A 15803-nucleotide genomic window follows, 5' to 3' on the forward strand; every position below is an offset into this window, starting at 1 on the left:
AATTGTAGAATAACAGAATAACATTTACTGCCAGACAAAAATTGTGTTGAGAACAGCTTGGAATTGCATTATATATTAACATCTCGTTGCTCAAAAGTGGTTCCAGTAAAGGTAGTGGAAATATTGTTGGAAAGAAGTGTCAGGCCTTGAATGAAATCTCCAGGCATACTAATCCTTTATTGCAGGTATTGAATTTGTGTTAGATACTGGTCTATCTCTTCTTTTTCCTGTATGTTTCATAAAATACGAAAAGTATTTTCATTGGTGTTCCATCTTTTTCTGCTCACAGTGCAGATGCACCTACTTTCAGGCAGTTCCAGCCATGTAGGCTGGCTCCCATAGCAAGGTGGGAAGACTACCACTGAATCACTTCACTGACAGTGAAAAGTGAACCTGTAGTACTTCAGTAATTCCCCAGTTATTATCTTAAGCTGACTTAAAATGCTTTAATACCTGTTGTTGAAGGAGCACAAAGTCTGTACTTGAGATATGAAATGTTTATTGCCTTATTCGGGATACTGAGGAGGTCTTTGTATGATCAGGGCCTCTGCATATATTTCTGCTTATTGTAGTTACTTTAAAAAAGCCATTTTGAAAATCTGGATACGTATCTCAAATGAAATCTGAGATGAAACACAACTGTGTTTTGTTAAGGTAATTTCCTTGTTATGTTTTCTAATCAGACTGAATCACTTTGTACTTTCTGATTAAGTGCTAATAAGCATGAAAATGCCATGCATGTCCAGAAGAGGGTATCAAAAATTAGTCTGGAGTGTTGTCCCAAACATATGTAAAAATAAATAGGTTTGTTTATTTTATAAGATTGAAGCCTCTGTTTCTAAAGAGATTCAATTTTAGAATCAGTCTTACAGTCTGTTTGCCACATCTGGGAAGTTTTGAATTCATGCTGAATTGATGGTGAATGGATTGCATCCATCCCATGCTGGCTCAGGCAGCCATTGTTTCAGAACTGATAAACTTGGCAGGAGAGCAGAGAATTTATTGAATGCTTTGTCAATAATTTTCTGCAGTTCAGTTATCAATAACTGTGATACTTGGTGTGCTTTGTAAGTGAGCATGCTGTCATTGGTGTTATTAGAGGAAAGACTCTCAATATATGTTTAACCATAGATAATTAAAGGGAATGCCCAGCTGTCATCAGAGGAACCAAGGGGGTTTTTGCCATGTATGAATGAAAGTTGCCAGTGTCGGGTATGTAACTGTGCCTCTGCCTTTACAGGAGCTGCAGGTCCACTGTGCAGAGGGACAAGCATTATTGAATGCTGCTGTCCATGCCAGAGAGGAGGTGATTCCCTGGGGTATTCCCCAGATAGAAGACAGAGCCCTGGAATCCTTACGGCAGGATTGGCAAGTTTATCAGCACAGGCTTTCTGAAGCAAGAAGCCAATTAAATGCCACTGTGAGCAAGCTGAGATTAATGGAGAAAAAATTTCAAAAGGTTAATGACTGGTTAACAAACCTGGAGGAGAAAGTTGCTGTCAGGACTGGGAGGAGGTCTGGTAGAGCAACAAAGGAAATGCAGCTTCAACAAATGAAGGTAAAGAATATAGTTAAGGCATTCCTTAAACAAAATAGTATGTGAGGCTTCCATGTCAATTCCTGGTTGTGCTGTGAAAATGAGAGCAAGCTTTTCAGTTTATTCTGAGGTGGTGACTAAAATGATGGATTCAAGAGAGCTTTGTGCCTTCTGGATTGAGGGTCCTCCCATTTTACTGGTGGAGGTATGGCTATACCAGTGTTGAAATCTTGCAGGGAGATCTGTAATTCAAATGCTCTTTAGTGTGGGAAGATGTAACTGAGTACAAAGATAGGCACTGGAATGGAAAAGAATTAATAGGGTAACAAGAATAAAATGTGACCAGTTGTGTTATGAAGTCTCCACTGTGTTGATGTAATAATTCTCCTTTAGTCACTGCAAGGAGAAGACATGGTTCTGAATAAACACAGGAAGCAGATTTGAAGAATTCCGTCTTACTCTTTATAGTCATCTTTAAAACTTCAGGTGAAATCTATAGGAAGTCCAGATTGCATTTCTATTATTATTTTTGGAGGGGGAAAAAATACAAAAAGTATTGAATCTGTTGTAATGAAATGCTGTCCATTTGGGATGAGAATCTTTCCAGCATATTTGTTATATTAACCTTCATCAGATTCTGTTTTATTTTCCAGTTGTAAATGAATATTTACAGCCATGTATTTGTTTTCCTTTTCAATGATTTCCCGACTAAGTTGCAATTAAAATCCCTGTTAGTTTAAGATGTTTGAATCAGTCATATAAGTTTGATAATTTCTTTCCCATAGAAGTGGCATGAAGACATTACAATCTACAAAGATGATGTAGAGGAAGTTGGGGTATTGGCTCAGCAAATACTAGAGGAAAATCTCACTGCAAGTAGAATGGGAAGTCAGGCTACGCAGCTTACATCTCGCTACCAAACTCTTCTTCTTCATGTCTTGGTAAGTAATGAAGATTAATTCATTGTAACATCATAAATTGCAAGTAATGAATCAAATACAAACAGGCTTTTGTGATTAATCAGAGTTTATTAATTATTGTAGACTCAATCATATAACATTCATATGTGTACATACATGTAGGTTTCATTGGATTAAACTTACTACAGAAACATAATTAGGATAATGAAGTAAAATGCCCTGTCATTATCTTTTTTGATAGTTTCAGGAGAGAATTCAGAATAAAGTATGCTTGAATGCTAATTGACCTCTGTAGAAATGTTTTCAGATTGCCACTGATACACATTAGTACGGGGAAAATTTGATTTGGTAAGGTGCAGTCTTCAGGTTACTTTAAGTAGTAGTTGCCTCATAATACTGTAATCACAAATCATGATTCAAAGTTCAAAATGTGAGTACATTTTCAGTGTTTAGTTTTAGCTCAGTTTTGACGTTGGTGATTGCCATATGTACATCCTGATAAGAGCCCTGTAACAGTTATCCACTATTCATGGAAGAACTCAAAGCCTATATGTTTTTTCTTTGTGGAATGGATTTTATTAATAAATAGAAATTTATTTTTATCTTAAACCAATAGCAATGATAAACATCTGGGTGGTTCTTGTTTCTTCCCCCTACCCTCCATATTTGTTTAAAGGAGCAAGTAAAGTTTCTGGAAGAAGAAATACGCTGTATGGAGGAGTCAGAATTGTCTTTTAGTGCTTACACAAATTGGTATGGAGCTACTAACAAGAACTTCAAAAATGTAATCACCAAATTTGACGTGGTTGATAAAACAGCAATGGAGAAAAAAGTTCAGAAACTAGAGGTACAGCTTTCTTAAATGCAATTTTTGTTTCTGTTCACTAAAAGGAGGCTGTATTTTAACATACATCTTAACAGCTGCTCAAAATTCTGACTTTACCTTGCCCAGAGAAGATAATGGGACGAGACCACACAGTATGGAACTTTCTGTTCTCATGTCTCATTAGATCACAGTTTGGCTGTTGAAATTATAAATAGGCCGAAATAATACATTCTCATCTTTCCATTAGGCATGCTTGTATCTGTCTTATGTTAGGTCAAAACTTAAAATAAATTCCCATATCCCAGATTCCCTTCAAGTATATTTTCTTGTGCACTGTATATTTTCTGTGCACTGTGGCAAGGAGTGCTTCCTATTTCTCTTCATTGAAACTGTAGTAAAACTCATGTTTCATCTCAAAAGTTGTAGATGAGCTTCTTGTATGTCCTGCAGCTTAAGCAGCTTAAATATAATATGCTATGCAAAAGCTTTCATCTGTGTAGTACACATCCTCTCCTGGGAGCCCTCAGTTTCTCTGTTTAAATTCACAAGCCCAGAGCAGAGAAATATTAGAAATATGAGAAATATTAGCTATATCTGCTTCCTTCTCACTTGACACACCTTAACTCCAGGCAATTTTGTACTGAAAAGTCCACTTGTTTTCCCTAGCAATTCCTTGTGTCCGTAGCAAAGTTAAAAAAAGGCAAGAGTTTTCATACATTTTCTGTTAACCAACACTTCCTTCACAGCTGCTGTTGAGTGATATGGACATAGGCCACAGTTTACTGAAATCAGCCCGTGAGAAGGGGGAGCGAGCTATAAAATACATGGAAGAAAATGAGGTTGACCAGTTAAGAAAAGAAATTGGAGATCATGTGGAACAGCTTGAAGTGCTGGCTGGTTCCATCAGAAAAGAGCACATGACTTCAGAGAAGTGTCTTCAGCTGGTAAAGGAGTTCTCAGACAAGTATAAGGCACAGACTCAGTGGGTCACGGAGTACCAAGCCATCTTACATGCTCCTGTGGAGCCAAAGAGTGAACTCTATGAGAAGAAGGCACAATTGTCCAAATACAAGGTAAAAAGGGATTATCTCACTGTACTGTTGAATTTATTTTAATCTAGTGATTCTCAATAAATCCTCTGATCAGGTATCCAAGTTTCTTCAGTAGGTGCATGAGATGTTTCTGATCTGTATGTCCCAATCAACATCAAGGAAAACATGCATGATACCTACCTCTCAAAATCAGACTTAGACCCTGGATTTGAAATGTGAACGTCCTAAAAAGGCTTCCGTATCTGAAAATTTTCTGTAATGGTGCAAAATTCTTTTATGCGTACACATATGAGTAATTGCATTGATCTCAGCAGAGCTGATTGCAATTGAAGTGAACATAGAAATCAGTCAGTCTTTCTTGACTTCAGACATTGTCACTGTTTACATTGACTTAATCAGCTTTCTGGTTAAAGCTGGGTGTCCCAGCTCAACTGATATCCAAGCCAGTCAGCTGCTATGACCTCCTATGTTTTTAATTAGGATTTTCATGAAGTGTTTGGGGTTATATTCCCATCACAAAAATGAGTAGAACATTTGCCAACAAACCCCTTTTCTTCTTCTAATGATGTTTTTGTAAAATACTCCAGGATTACAGATGTTTCATGAGATGTGTGCTGGGTCTGGTTGAGGTGGAGTTAACTCTCCTCATAGGAGGCCATGTAGTGCTGTGCTTTACATTTGTGGCTAAAAAAATGTTGCTAACAAACAAACAGTTTGGTTAATGCTGAGCTACAGTAGCTACATAGCTTCAAGGCTTTCTCACTAAAGCTTCCCACTTCAGCTTCCCACCCCTCACCAGCTTCCCTACTTGAGGTTGTATGTCACAGCTGTGTGCTTGCTTTCTGCATGTCTGGGGAGTTGCACTCTTGAGAGCACAGTGCTAGGCATTCATTGCACACCATCTCACTGAGGGGATGGCTTTGGTGATACTTTTGTACCTATTTTCACAATTTGTTCCTCTGAACAAATTTTATCCCTAGCACTGGCCCCTTCATACATATGAACTCCATTTGGTTCACCAGCTCCAGACTGTCAGCCATGCTAGTAGCCACTCACAAAAGGAGCAGTTGTTTTTAGATGCATGCAAAGTTGTTGTTTCAGGGTAGGGCTGAGAAACAGAATCCTGCATTGGTAAACAAAGTTCTTCCTATCTGGAAAGGATGATACCATGGTAGAAGGCTCTGCAGCAGATCAGAGGGAAGTTAGTGAAATAATCTCCAGTGATTGGTAGATACATCTTAATTCTTGCTTGCATTGTAGTCCATACAACAGACTGTTCTGTCTCATGAGCCCTCAATAAAGTCAGTAATGGAAAAGGGAGAGGCACTTTGTGATCTGGTGAATGATATGACTCTAAAGAACAACATTCAAGACCTTCAGAGCAGTTACCAGGAACTCTGCAGCAAAACGAAGGTAAAAAGGAAGAAACCTCGGGCTTCTTCCAACTTGCTATATTTTTACCACTCTTTAAGAATTTAACTATTTATTTCATGCTATCTTGTCTGTACAAAGAACCAACTACCTTTAATCACTTCAGGTGTTTTGTTGGGGTTTTTTTGGTTTTCTTTTGGAGGGGGGCAGCAGTGACAGGCAATTTTCGAATGTGGAAAAAAAGTACCTAAATGAATCTAACCAAAACAGCTGAAATGAATTTTGAGTGTGGCAGATGAAGTCTTTGTCTTTTGTAGCACTAAGGGGATATGTATCAGTGACTAATCTGTATTATTGTTACTTTTTTTTTTAAAGCATTTAATAGAATTCTAAATACATTATTTCTTGAAGGGGCAGATGCCCTCAGATTGTGCTCTCTCTTGTTTCTGCTTGATCTTCCACAAACACTGTTTAGTTTAGTTGTTGAATAAAAGGCACTGGAGAAAATAACCTGCAAGACCGCTAGAATTTAATTCAGCAACGGCATTATTAATTAACATTGATTCGTTAGTCCATATGTATGTAGTACTTTGAAAGGTCTAGTGCTTCTAAATGCATCCTAAAGTATGATTATTCCTAAAGCTTTTAATAGGTTGTTCTCCTAACAAGGATAAGCTCTGCAAACCATGTTAGTATTTATGTTTGACCTAGGCACCTTTAATTACCAATCCATCTAGAAATAGGATATGATTTTATTTTTTTCAAGGTTAATTTTTAGTTTAAAGACACGCCTCCAATCTGTACTGCAGAAGTGAAATCCATTACATTGGATATAATATCTGTGGCTTAAATTTAGAGAATCTTCCTGAAAAGAATAAATACTTTCTAACTCAGTGTGTACATTCTTAATTTGCCTACTGCAGACACGGGCAGTATGTACACTCAAAGGCTGTAAGCAGCAGGGTCCCAGCCATAGCATTTGGTGGGTCAAGTGCAGTCTCTCAAAGAGTGTGTAGTAACTCTAAGTGAACTTAAAGTCAAGTTGACACTATTCATTTTCTCAGTGTTTTCCTCAGTCTTCAAAGTATGGTATTTCAGCTGGAGTGAAAATACCACTCAGTACCACAGAGCTAATGATTCACAGAAATTTATTCACAGAAATAATCCCTTTCGATGTCTTCCTTTACAGTCTATTTACATGAGAGTCCCTCGCAGGAATATGAATTTAGATGATAATTCTTATTATGCTTTCAAGTTCTTGGTGGGTTTTGGCTTTTTGGGGGGTTTTTTGAAGTCTTGTAATTACCTGGAAATTTAATTTTGGTTATTGTGTACGTGCAGGCATACGTTGAAACCTTAGAGATGAGAGTAAAAGAACATGAGGATTACAATAGTGATTTACAAGAGGGGGAGAAATGGTTATTACATATGTCCAGCAGATTGGTCAGCCCTGACCTCGTGGAAAGCAACAATCTTGAAATAGTCACTCAGCAACTAGCTAACCACAAGGTGGGTTTGCTATTGGTAATCTTCCTTTGTAAAACAGAATTTTTCTTCTTTGCTTCTCTGGCTCCACTTCAGAGCTCTAGCTATTTGTCATTCACCTATTTTATTTCTCTTACCACTAACTGTGTAAATAAGCATCAGTGTCATTAAGGCAGATAACAAATCTAGCATTGTTAGCATTGTTTCTTGTCTAAAACTGCATTTACACAAAGAGCTTTGTTGTACTCTGATCTGAATTCTGTGTCAGATTTTTCTATCTCAGACTTCCCAGGAAATGAAACACAAAAATTGGTTTGGGGTCACCATATTGGGCATGGTTGATAAAACAGCAATGGAGAAAGAAGTGCAGAAACTAGAGGGACCTCTATTAGGTTGTTCTAATTCTAGGTTCTTCTATTAGGTTGTAGCATTTTCTCCATTGCTTTTATTCAAAGTATTGTTATGGTTGCTGTTAGTGAGAGCAAAATCCAACCCACCACTACCTGAAACTGAGATTCCAATGGCAAATATTGAACTCTTTAAATTATGTGTGATTGGTGTATTATTCCTTAAGTAACCTCCGTAGATAAAATATTGGCTCCACCAAAGTCAGTGGAAAGAACTGTCTGCTGTGAAAGAGCTTATGGAATGAGATATGATTCAGCAAGAGCTTTAATTTGCATTACTAGACACAAGAGAAGCTGGAGGAGCCCTGAAGAGCATGCAACAAATGAAGATTAAGGGTAGTCTTGGGGTGTGAGCAGAGAGTGTTGACACATTATGACAGTGCTACTGATGTTTCTGTGGGGATATCTGTGCAAAGACTTTTGACAATGACTTTACAATGAGCATGCAGTCCAACAGCTTAACTATGAAAATACACGTTGTCTGAAAACTTTTTTCCAAATCTGAAGAAGAGTGTTCAGAGGAGGAAGAAATAACATTCTGCACCACTGCGTATTACTTCAGAAGTATTTTATCTCTTTCTTAGGCTATCATGGAAGAAATTGCAGGATTTGAAGATCGTTTGAGCAACCTTAAGAGTAAAGGTGATTACCTGATCAGTCAATGCTCAGAACATCTTCAAGCAAAATTTAAGCAAAATATACAAAGCCATCTTCAGGGGACAAGAGACAGCTATTCTGCCATATGTAGCACAGCCCAAAGAGTAAGTCTTTTTTCAAAGATTTTTTTATGCCATTTAAGAAAAAAGTGCATTGTTATTTCTTTAAGTGGTATAAAACTCTTCCTACTGTTTTCATTTCAATTGAGCCTACAGGTTACTGAGCACTTAATAATTCCTGTGCTACAGTTGAATTCCTTGTGATCCAAATGTTGTCTTGCAACCAGCAAAAGTAGTGGCCTGTCAGTTCTTACCTTAATCATACCACATGCTCACTACCTTCATGTTACGCTAGCTTCTGAGCAGCTGCAGCAAAAAAAAATTAGACTATTTCTACTTCAAAAACTAGGGGCAAATTGCAGTCTTAGTGTTGATAGTTTGTATACATACATTAGCAGGTCTCAAGTGTGTGCTAGGAAATACTATCTCTCTCATTAAAACCAGAATATACAGTTAAGAAGAGCTAGCTGGGCCATTCTGTTAAACCAGTTAGGAGATCAAGCCATCAGTCAAAAAAACAACCAAAAAACCCCCAAACCAAACTCAAAAAACTAAACAAAACAAACCCAAAAACAAATTTTAAAAATTCTTACACAAAGTCAATGGAAGAATGTTGGATAGGAATACAGAAATAAGAGAGCATGCTCTTCATTTACATCTTTATTTTTTCTTTTCAGAAGCTGTGCATTAAATATTGTCCATCTTCTCCACATGTTAGCAAGGTGCAGTGAGAGCTTAAGATTTCAGCCCTTGGTACTTTTATGTACAAGGGCTAAAAAATCCACAGTCTTAATAATTCTGTTTTGTCTGCAGTTTTCAAGGAAGGAGAAGAGACACAATGGTGGTATTTGAAAATGTGATAAACTTACAAAATGTTTGGTTTAGGTGTACCAGACTTTGGAACATGAGCTCCAGAAGCATGTTAATCATCAGGATACTCTACAACAGTGCCAGACTTGGCTGTCTACAGTGCAGTCAGAGCTAAAGCCAACTACTTGGACACCTTTCAGCCTGGCAGATGCAGTTAAACAGGTAAAAGTTTAGCACTTGAAAAAGCTCAGTTATTCTTAATAAGGTGAGTTCAGATAAGAGATTTAAATTTCTAGAAATCAGATATTTTCTAGCCTTCTCAGAAAGCTGTGTAGCCTCATTGTTCATTCCCAACTTCAAAAGGAATACCTGGAATGAAAAATAACTGTAGGTGAAAAATCAAAGATGGCTTTTGCTAGCTCTGCTTAATGCTTAGAAACACGTTACCTGAAAAATGTTGGCTTGTGAGATAAATCTGCTCAGATACTCCATAGATGTGTTTAGCAGAGGGGTTGCATCTTTCTGCTTGTCCAGTTGCCCATCTGTCTACTATGTCCCTTATGAGACCTGTTTTCACAGTCCCATCGACACAGAGTCAATTATCAGGCAATTAAAACAATTTTTCAGTCTAAGAGCATAGAACTGCCTGTAGCCCGCATTGACCATTGAGAACGCTTTCATTGCATCTTGATTGTTCTTAGTGACAATGTGTTTTACGTTGGATTTGTGACTTGGTTTTAAATTAACCTGGCATGGTGCTAAAAATGCTGGAATTCAGGGCTGTCTCATCTATCATCTGGCTTAATAGAGACCTTGAAATACAGACCTACAAGGGCAGGGGAAGCAGGGTGTGACATGGCGAGACCAGCAGGGCAGCACCTTCCCAATGACGTGCAGAACTGCAGCTCAAAGGTTAGGTGAACAGAGGCCCCCTGATGTCATTCCCCCAGCTGATAGTCACCAGGCAAGTCCTTAGGGATGAGGCCAGCCCCAGGTGAAGGCAGTGGGTCAGGGCAGCAAGGCAAGGCCGGGAGGATCAGCCAGGCACAGATATACCTGTAGTGTAGCTCAGGTGAGGTTCAAAGGTGGGTGAAGGAAGGTGAGGAACTCAGCTTAGACACAGCTCTTGGGCTTTGCCTTTCTGGTGGTCAGGTCCCAGCTGGGCTGAGTCAAGGCTGGCCCTAAGAGGAGGTAGCCAAACCCCGAGGAGGAGGAGATAGAGGCTGCAGAGCCCTTTGGTGTGCTGAGGGCCCTAGCCACCCCTGAGGATTAGGGACCTGATCCTGTGCTTGACTGTTCTTAGAGTGAAAAGTGGTTTCCCTTGTTTAGGAAGAATTCCTTCAAACCTGCCAAAATGCCGCATAGGACTGCCCCTTATCCCCACAGGTCTTTGCTGGACTTGGGTCAATTTGCCCATGTTTCTTTTATGGGGAAGAGGGAAACTGGGCTAAGTACATCAGGGACAGCTGGACAAGTGTAAGCACAGGAGAATAATCACTTTCCACAGCTTGTGCTCTGCATTCTTGCTAATACAGTCACTTGGGCTTGCTAAAAGGGTGCACTGTTGTTTAGTTCAATTTTTTGCCTGCAAGGACCTACCGCTGGCCCTCTGCATTAGGTGGTCACTCATCCTCCTCCCTGGGACTCTAGAAGATATGTTATTGCCCTGCTTGTTAGCAATCATATAATAATGTTATTTTAGGATAAGGAGAATCTTCACAGGGAGAGGTGAGCTCCTACAGGCAATGTTGAGAGCAAGAACCCTTAATGATGTCTTGTTGTCTAGTCTTGCCAGTCACAGATACTGGAGATGATGGAAGGTTTTCCAAAGGTGTGGGAAAGTGTATTGTGCTACTAAGCTGAATTTCTCATGATCTGTCAGACACTGGAAAATGTTACAGTTGTAGGAACAGGACACTTCGATAATCCCATAAAGCCCAGCTTCCCATTCACATTGGGAAAGTCAGTCACCTTGTTGAGACTGTGTGTTTCTATCCAAGAAATAAGCTAGCTAATTCATATGTGTCTAAGTGCTTTGGTCATTGGATAATTATCAAATTCTAAGGATTATTCCTTTCCATAATTATAACATAGTAGCCGTACCTAAAAAAATAATGTATTTCTACATTTAATTTTATGGAAATAATAAAGCAAAGTAAAAATACTAAAATGCATGGTTGTAATAAAACAAGATATTATTTCCACAGTCTCAGGTTTTATTTGTGAGTTGTCTTCCCTCAGGTTAAACACTTCCGAGCTCTGCAGGAGCAGGCCAATACATACTTGGATCTTCTGTGCTCCATGTGTGACCTGTCAGATGCCACAGTGAAGAGCACAGCAGCAGATATTCAACAAACTAAACAAACGGTACAAGATAACCACAACAACCCACTTTTAATCCTATTTAGAGCTTTAACTGCCTTGATCTGTTCCCTTTTAAAAAGGTCATATTGGGTAATAGTTTAAAGAAATGTCATCTTACTTTCATCCTAAGTATTTCTTTAGAAATACTTAAATAGTTTTCTCTTTCTGCTGCTTCTTTTTTTTTTTTTAATTTTTAAATTCCTACATTGTCATCCTAGTACTAATACAAAGACACACAACTAAGGTTTCTGAAGGTACTTAGGCAATGTTACAAGATGTTGGTCTAAAGCCACAGAAATAACATTCTGTGGTAGAAAACCTGATTCAAGTTATCTGTTTCAAAAAACACAATTCAGTCAAATCTTCTCTGTATTTTATTAAATCTGAGACATATTTTCTTGTTATTATTTATTCAACAATAGACTGATGTTCATATTGACCTATATTAATATATTATTAATATAATAATCATCATAAAATTATGCTGGTTCAGTTCATGAATCAAAGTGCATCTATTTCAGCATATTAATTTATAGAAGTGCTCCTCAATTTTAAGTTCTAAAGTCTCTTAATGCTTAGGTTTAAAATAGAGCTATAAACCTAAGTTAGTGGGAAAGAAGAATTATGAGCATACCTCTTGTTGTAAACATGAAAAATTTAGTTTCTCTTACACAGACATACAACCGGAGTTTTGAAACTACTTCTAACAAGAGTAAAAATCTGATACATGCAGTAACAGTACTCCATACCAGAAAAGCAAATTGTACAAATCCAAGCAACCCATGAAAATATGGCAGTCCAAGTATTGAATTGCTGAGAAAGATCCCAAACATCAGAATAAGATCCTCCTCTGACATATAAAGCAGTGAAACATTTTTAAGAAATCACAGATGGTATAGTGCTGAGATATACTAAGCTGGTCGAGTGTCTAAACCTTAAAGACACCCGACTGCTGTATTTAGAGCAAAAGCAGCTGTGTCACTATTGGTGTAAGAGGATTGACGGGCTCAGATCTGGTAAGCATTCTTATTGGCATTTTAGTAGAGGCATATAGTTAGAATAACTGGGCTAAGCAAATTAAAAGGAAGTGTTTAATTGAAACTTTTATGTAGGCTACATTCTAACAATATTCTTAGCATGCAGTATATTATACAATTAATTTAAGCTTTAACAGAGGACTGAGAACATTGAAATACACACTCATAAACATACTTGCTTCTCTCAAGGGTGAATGATAATTAATTTCTTTTGTTGTTGTTGTTGTTTCCACATGGATTTCCTTTGATAGGTACAATTTTTGTGACTTTTGGAGGTTAAGACTCTTTTTGTGGATAATATTAGCCCCTTGAGAATCTGGTGCAGAAGTTGCTTTAGTACAGTATTGTGCTCAGAGGAGGAATGGTATTCATCCTCCATTCTCCAAAAATAGATGCATTAAAGCATTCCTACTCCTTTTCATTTCTTTTCTTCTAGATTGAGCAACAGATAATGCACTCACAGTATTTGTCTCAAGGTTGGGAAGAGATCAAACAATTGAAGGCTGAGCTCTGGATATATTTCCAGGATGCGGATCAACAACTACAGAATTTAAAAAGGAGACGGGCAGAGTTGGAGCTAAATATTGCCCAGAATATGGTGCTCCAGGTTAAGGTAAGGAGACTTTTGGTTAAGAACAGAAGGTAAGGAAGAAGTTCATCCTTTGGCTAATACTATTTTATGATTCATATTGTGTGCACATACTGCACATGTTGGCTAAAATGCTCTAAGCAAGAGCAGAGAAGATAGAGGAAAGAGTGTTTCCTTATTGATACTACAGGGTGATTCAGAGAGCAGAAATTTGCACTATAGTATTTTTCTGGCTTTGTTTTTTAAATAATTGACAATTTTCAGCCTACTGGTCTGATTTGCCTTCACTTTTAGAGTAGACTAAATGCTGATCACAGTGGACCTGAAGATAAGATTTGCAAACTGTGCTTGCTAAATTCTTTGATTTCTATACTTCTGAATAGAAGTATTTCAAAATTAGTCAGCAAAACTGTTTGATGTTGCTGATCTCTAAGAAAAGGTATGGCAGAAATCCAATTTAAATAATGAGACAAATGCCTTCAGGACTTATTCATTCCAGAAGAGAGACATTTTATGACTCTTCTGTATACATCATAACCAGTAACTTAACAAAAAGATCATTCTTTATTAAATGATTATATACTTGAGTTTTGCATTTTTGGTCTAGGCTTTGCTTGTATTCCTTTTCTGGTATGCCAAGAGTTAGCACTTCCTCTCCGTGTCTGTTCTACTCACACTTTGGAACAAAGTCAAAGCCTTTGAAGATGCCTCAGCACAATCTGAACAGAAAGCTGTTACACCAGCTATCATTAGAGTCCAGGAAGGAGAAGGAGTCTCTATTTCTTCACTCTTTCAGTCAGAAGCTTTGGATTGTAATGAAAGGGAGACACCTTCTGTACTGTTAGATGTGGTACAAGGTGGTTTTTTTTCCAATAATTTGCCCTGGTAAAGGAAGATGCCTAGCTCCATTTAAAGCCTTCATGAAGAGGAATGAGGCAGAGCTGGAGATAGGCATGCTTGTTTAGTTACAGTTATTGGAACTAGAATTTAGGAAAAGATTGTATTTACCTTAGACAGTGTGCAAAGGCTGGAAAATATTTGGTTAGTTTTAGTTGTCAGTATATTGTGTATTCTTCTTTTTGGGATCTCTCTGACTTCTTTTTTGGTATGAAATGTGTATGCAGATGAACTCTTTTAGTTACTAGTTATTAGCTCAGATAGCAGTCATACCTAGGTTAATCCATGGTTTTGTTTCAGTAATGACACTGGTAACAGTTGCTGTTACAGAAGTAGGAACAATACAGAGTACGGATATGGAGGCTCACTGACTCATGGACTCTGCTTCCTATTTTTAGTCTCTAATGTAAAAGGAAAAAATAAGCTAGTCACAGTACTAGGAAAATGAATTATTCTTGTGAGATTCAAGACTATCTTGCATGTTTTAGTGTATGGTGGGGGCTGTGCTAGTCCAGAAGCCTGGACAACAGGATGTGACTTGATCAGAAGTTCTGTTTATCACTGGCTCTTGGAAACTCCTCTCGTTTGCTTTAGCATCTATTACCAACTTGTCTTCACCTGAGAAGGTGGGGAGGAGGATTTGGAGAGGAGTGAAAATACTTATTCCAGTTTACATCTGCAGAGCATTTGCCTGGGCAGATAATTAGTCCATATACAATTTATTTATTTCAGAGCTTTTATTTAAATTCCATTTTATAATTTTGAGGGCATGATATTATATTGGTTTTTACTTGTATCTTTTTCAGGAATTCAGTCAGAAGTTGCAGTCTAAGCAGTCAGCTCTCACCTCTGTGACTGAGAAGATGAACAAACTAACCCAAGGACAGGAATCACCTGAACACAAGGAAATAGGAGAACTGAGCAACCAGTGGCTGGACCTCTGCCTTCAGGCACATAGTTTGCTCGTGCAGAGGGAGGAGGATCTGCAGAGGACAAGGGATTACCATGATCGCATGAATGTCGTTGAAGTTTTCCTGGAAAAGCTCACAAAAGAGTGGGACAACCTAGCTAGGTAAAAAAGGAGTAGCATGCACAAAGCAAAGTGTGCATATATGCTGAAAGAGCTGTTTACAGAGTGCCTCTAAGTGGGAGCCACTAAAAATTCCTTTTTGCATGCTTAATTAAAAGCACACTGCCCTTCTTAATTATCAGGCAATTAATCATTTCTGTTGAGATAAAGAGAGTTTGAGCAACCAGATCTTCAGTGTTTGTCTTTAAGGCAAGTACTGATTGATCCCATCTCAGGGTATAGCATTTCCTGATATTTCAACAATGTTGACTATTTTATTTGAACTCTTTCATTTGTGGTGGTTCATGAGTTCATGGTTCATTCATCAGTTCATTTTCATTGTAATACTGTGTTATATCTACTAGACTATTATATTAAAGCTTAGTAACTACTGCTAAATATTTGCAGCTGCTTTGCATAGGATAAACACACCAGCTGTGAGAAAATTGTGAGTGTATTGCTGCTCCTGTCACTGTCATGGAACAAGATTCACTTCGACCTCAATACTTGTTGTTGTTCTTATATGCAATATAATCAGTATGCTCTTTAGTATTCATGTAAATGTGTATGGTCAGCCTGATGACCATAGTGCAGATTAAAGGAAAAGGAATAAATTTGTAGAGTTTTTAAATTAATATTCAAGGCTGCTGCCTTCAAGTGAATGTGAAAACTGTAGGTCTTTATATCATATTGATTTCAGTATTTAGCGGGCTTATAATTAAT

At 37.9% G+C, this 15803-nt stretch overlaps 1 protein-coding gene across 4 annotated transcripts in view; it reads left to right on the forward strand.

Moving 5' to 3' along the window:
• Window positions 1-15803, forward strand: part of SYNE1 (spectrin repeat containing nuclear envelope protein 1) — a 294429-nt gene that overhangs the window by 159444 nt on the left and 119182 nt on the right. For all 4 annotated transcript variants that reach the window (XM_082303445.1, XM_082303442.1, XM_082303443.1 and 1 more), the window contains 11 exons: window positions 1241-1558; window positions 2323-2478; window positions 3134-3304; window positions 4030-4356; window positions 5596-5748; window positions 7048-7215; window positions 8183-8359; window positions 9200-9346; window positions 11366-11491; window positions 12962-13138; window positions 14818-15083. In XM_082303445.1, coding sequence (XP_082159571.1) covers window positions 1241-1558; window positions 2323-2478; window positions 3134-3304; window positions 4030-4356; window positions 5596-5748; window positions 7048-7215; window positions 8183-8359; window positions 9200-9346; window positions 11366-11491; window positions 12962-13138; window positions 14818-15083 — 2186 coding nt within the window. The remainder of the gene's footprint in view (window positions 1-1240; window positions 1559-2322; window positions 2479-3133; window positions 3305-4029; window positions 4357-5595; window positions 5749-7047; window positions 7216-8182; window positions 8360-9199; window positions 9347-11365; window positions 11492-12961; window positions 13139-14817; window positions 15084-15803) is intronic.

Source organism: Coloeus monedula (assembly GCF_965178545.1).
Source record: "Coloeus monedula genome assembly, chromosome: 2".
Classification (NCBI taxonomy): Eukaryota; Metazoa; Chordata; class Aves; order Passeriformes; family Corvidae; genus Coloeus; species Coloeus monedula.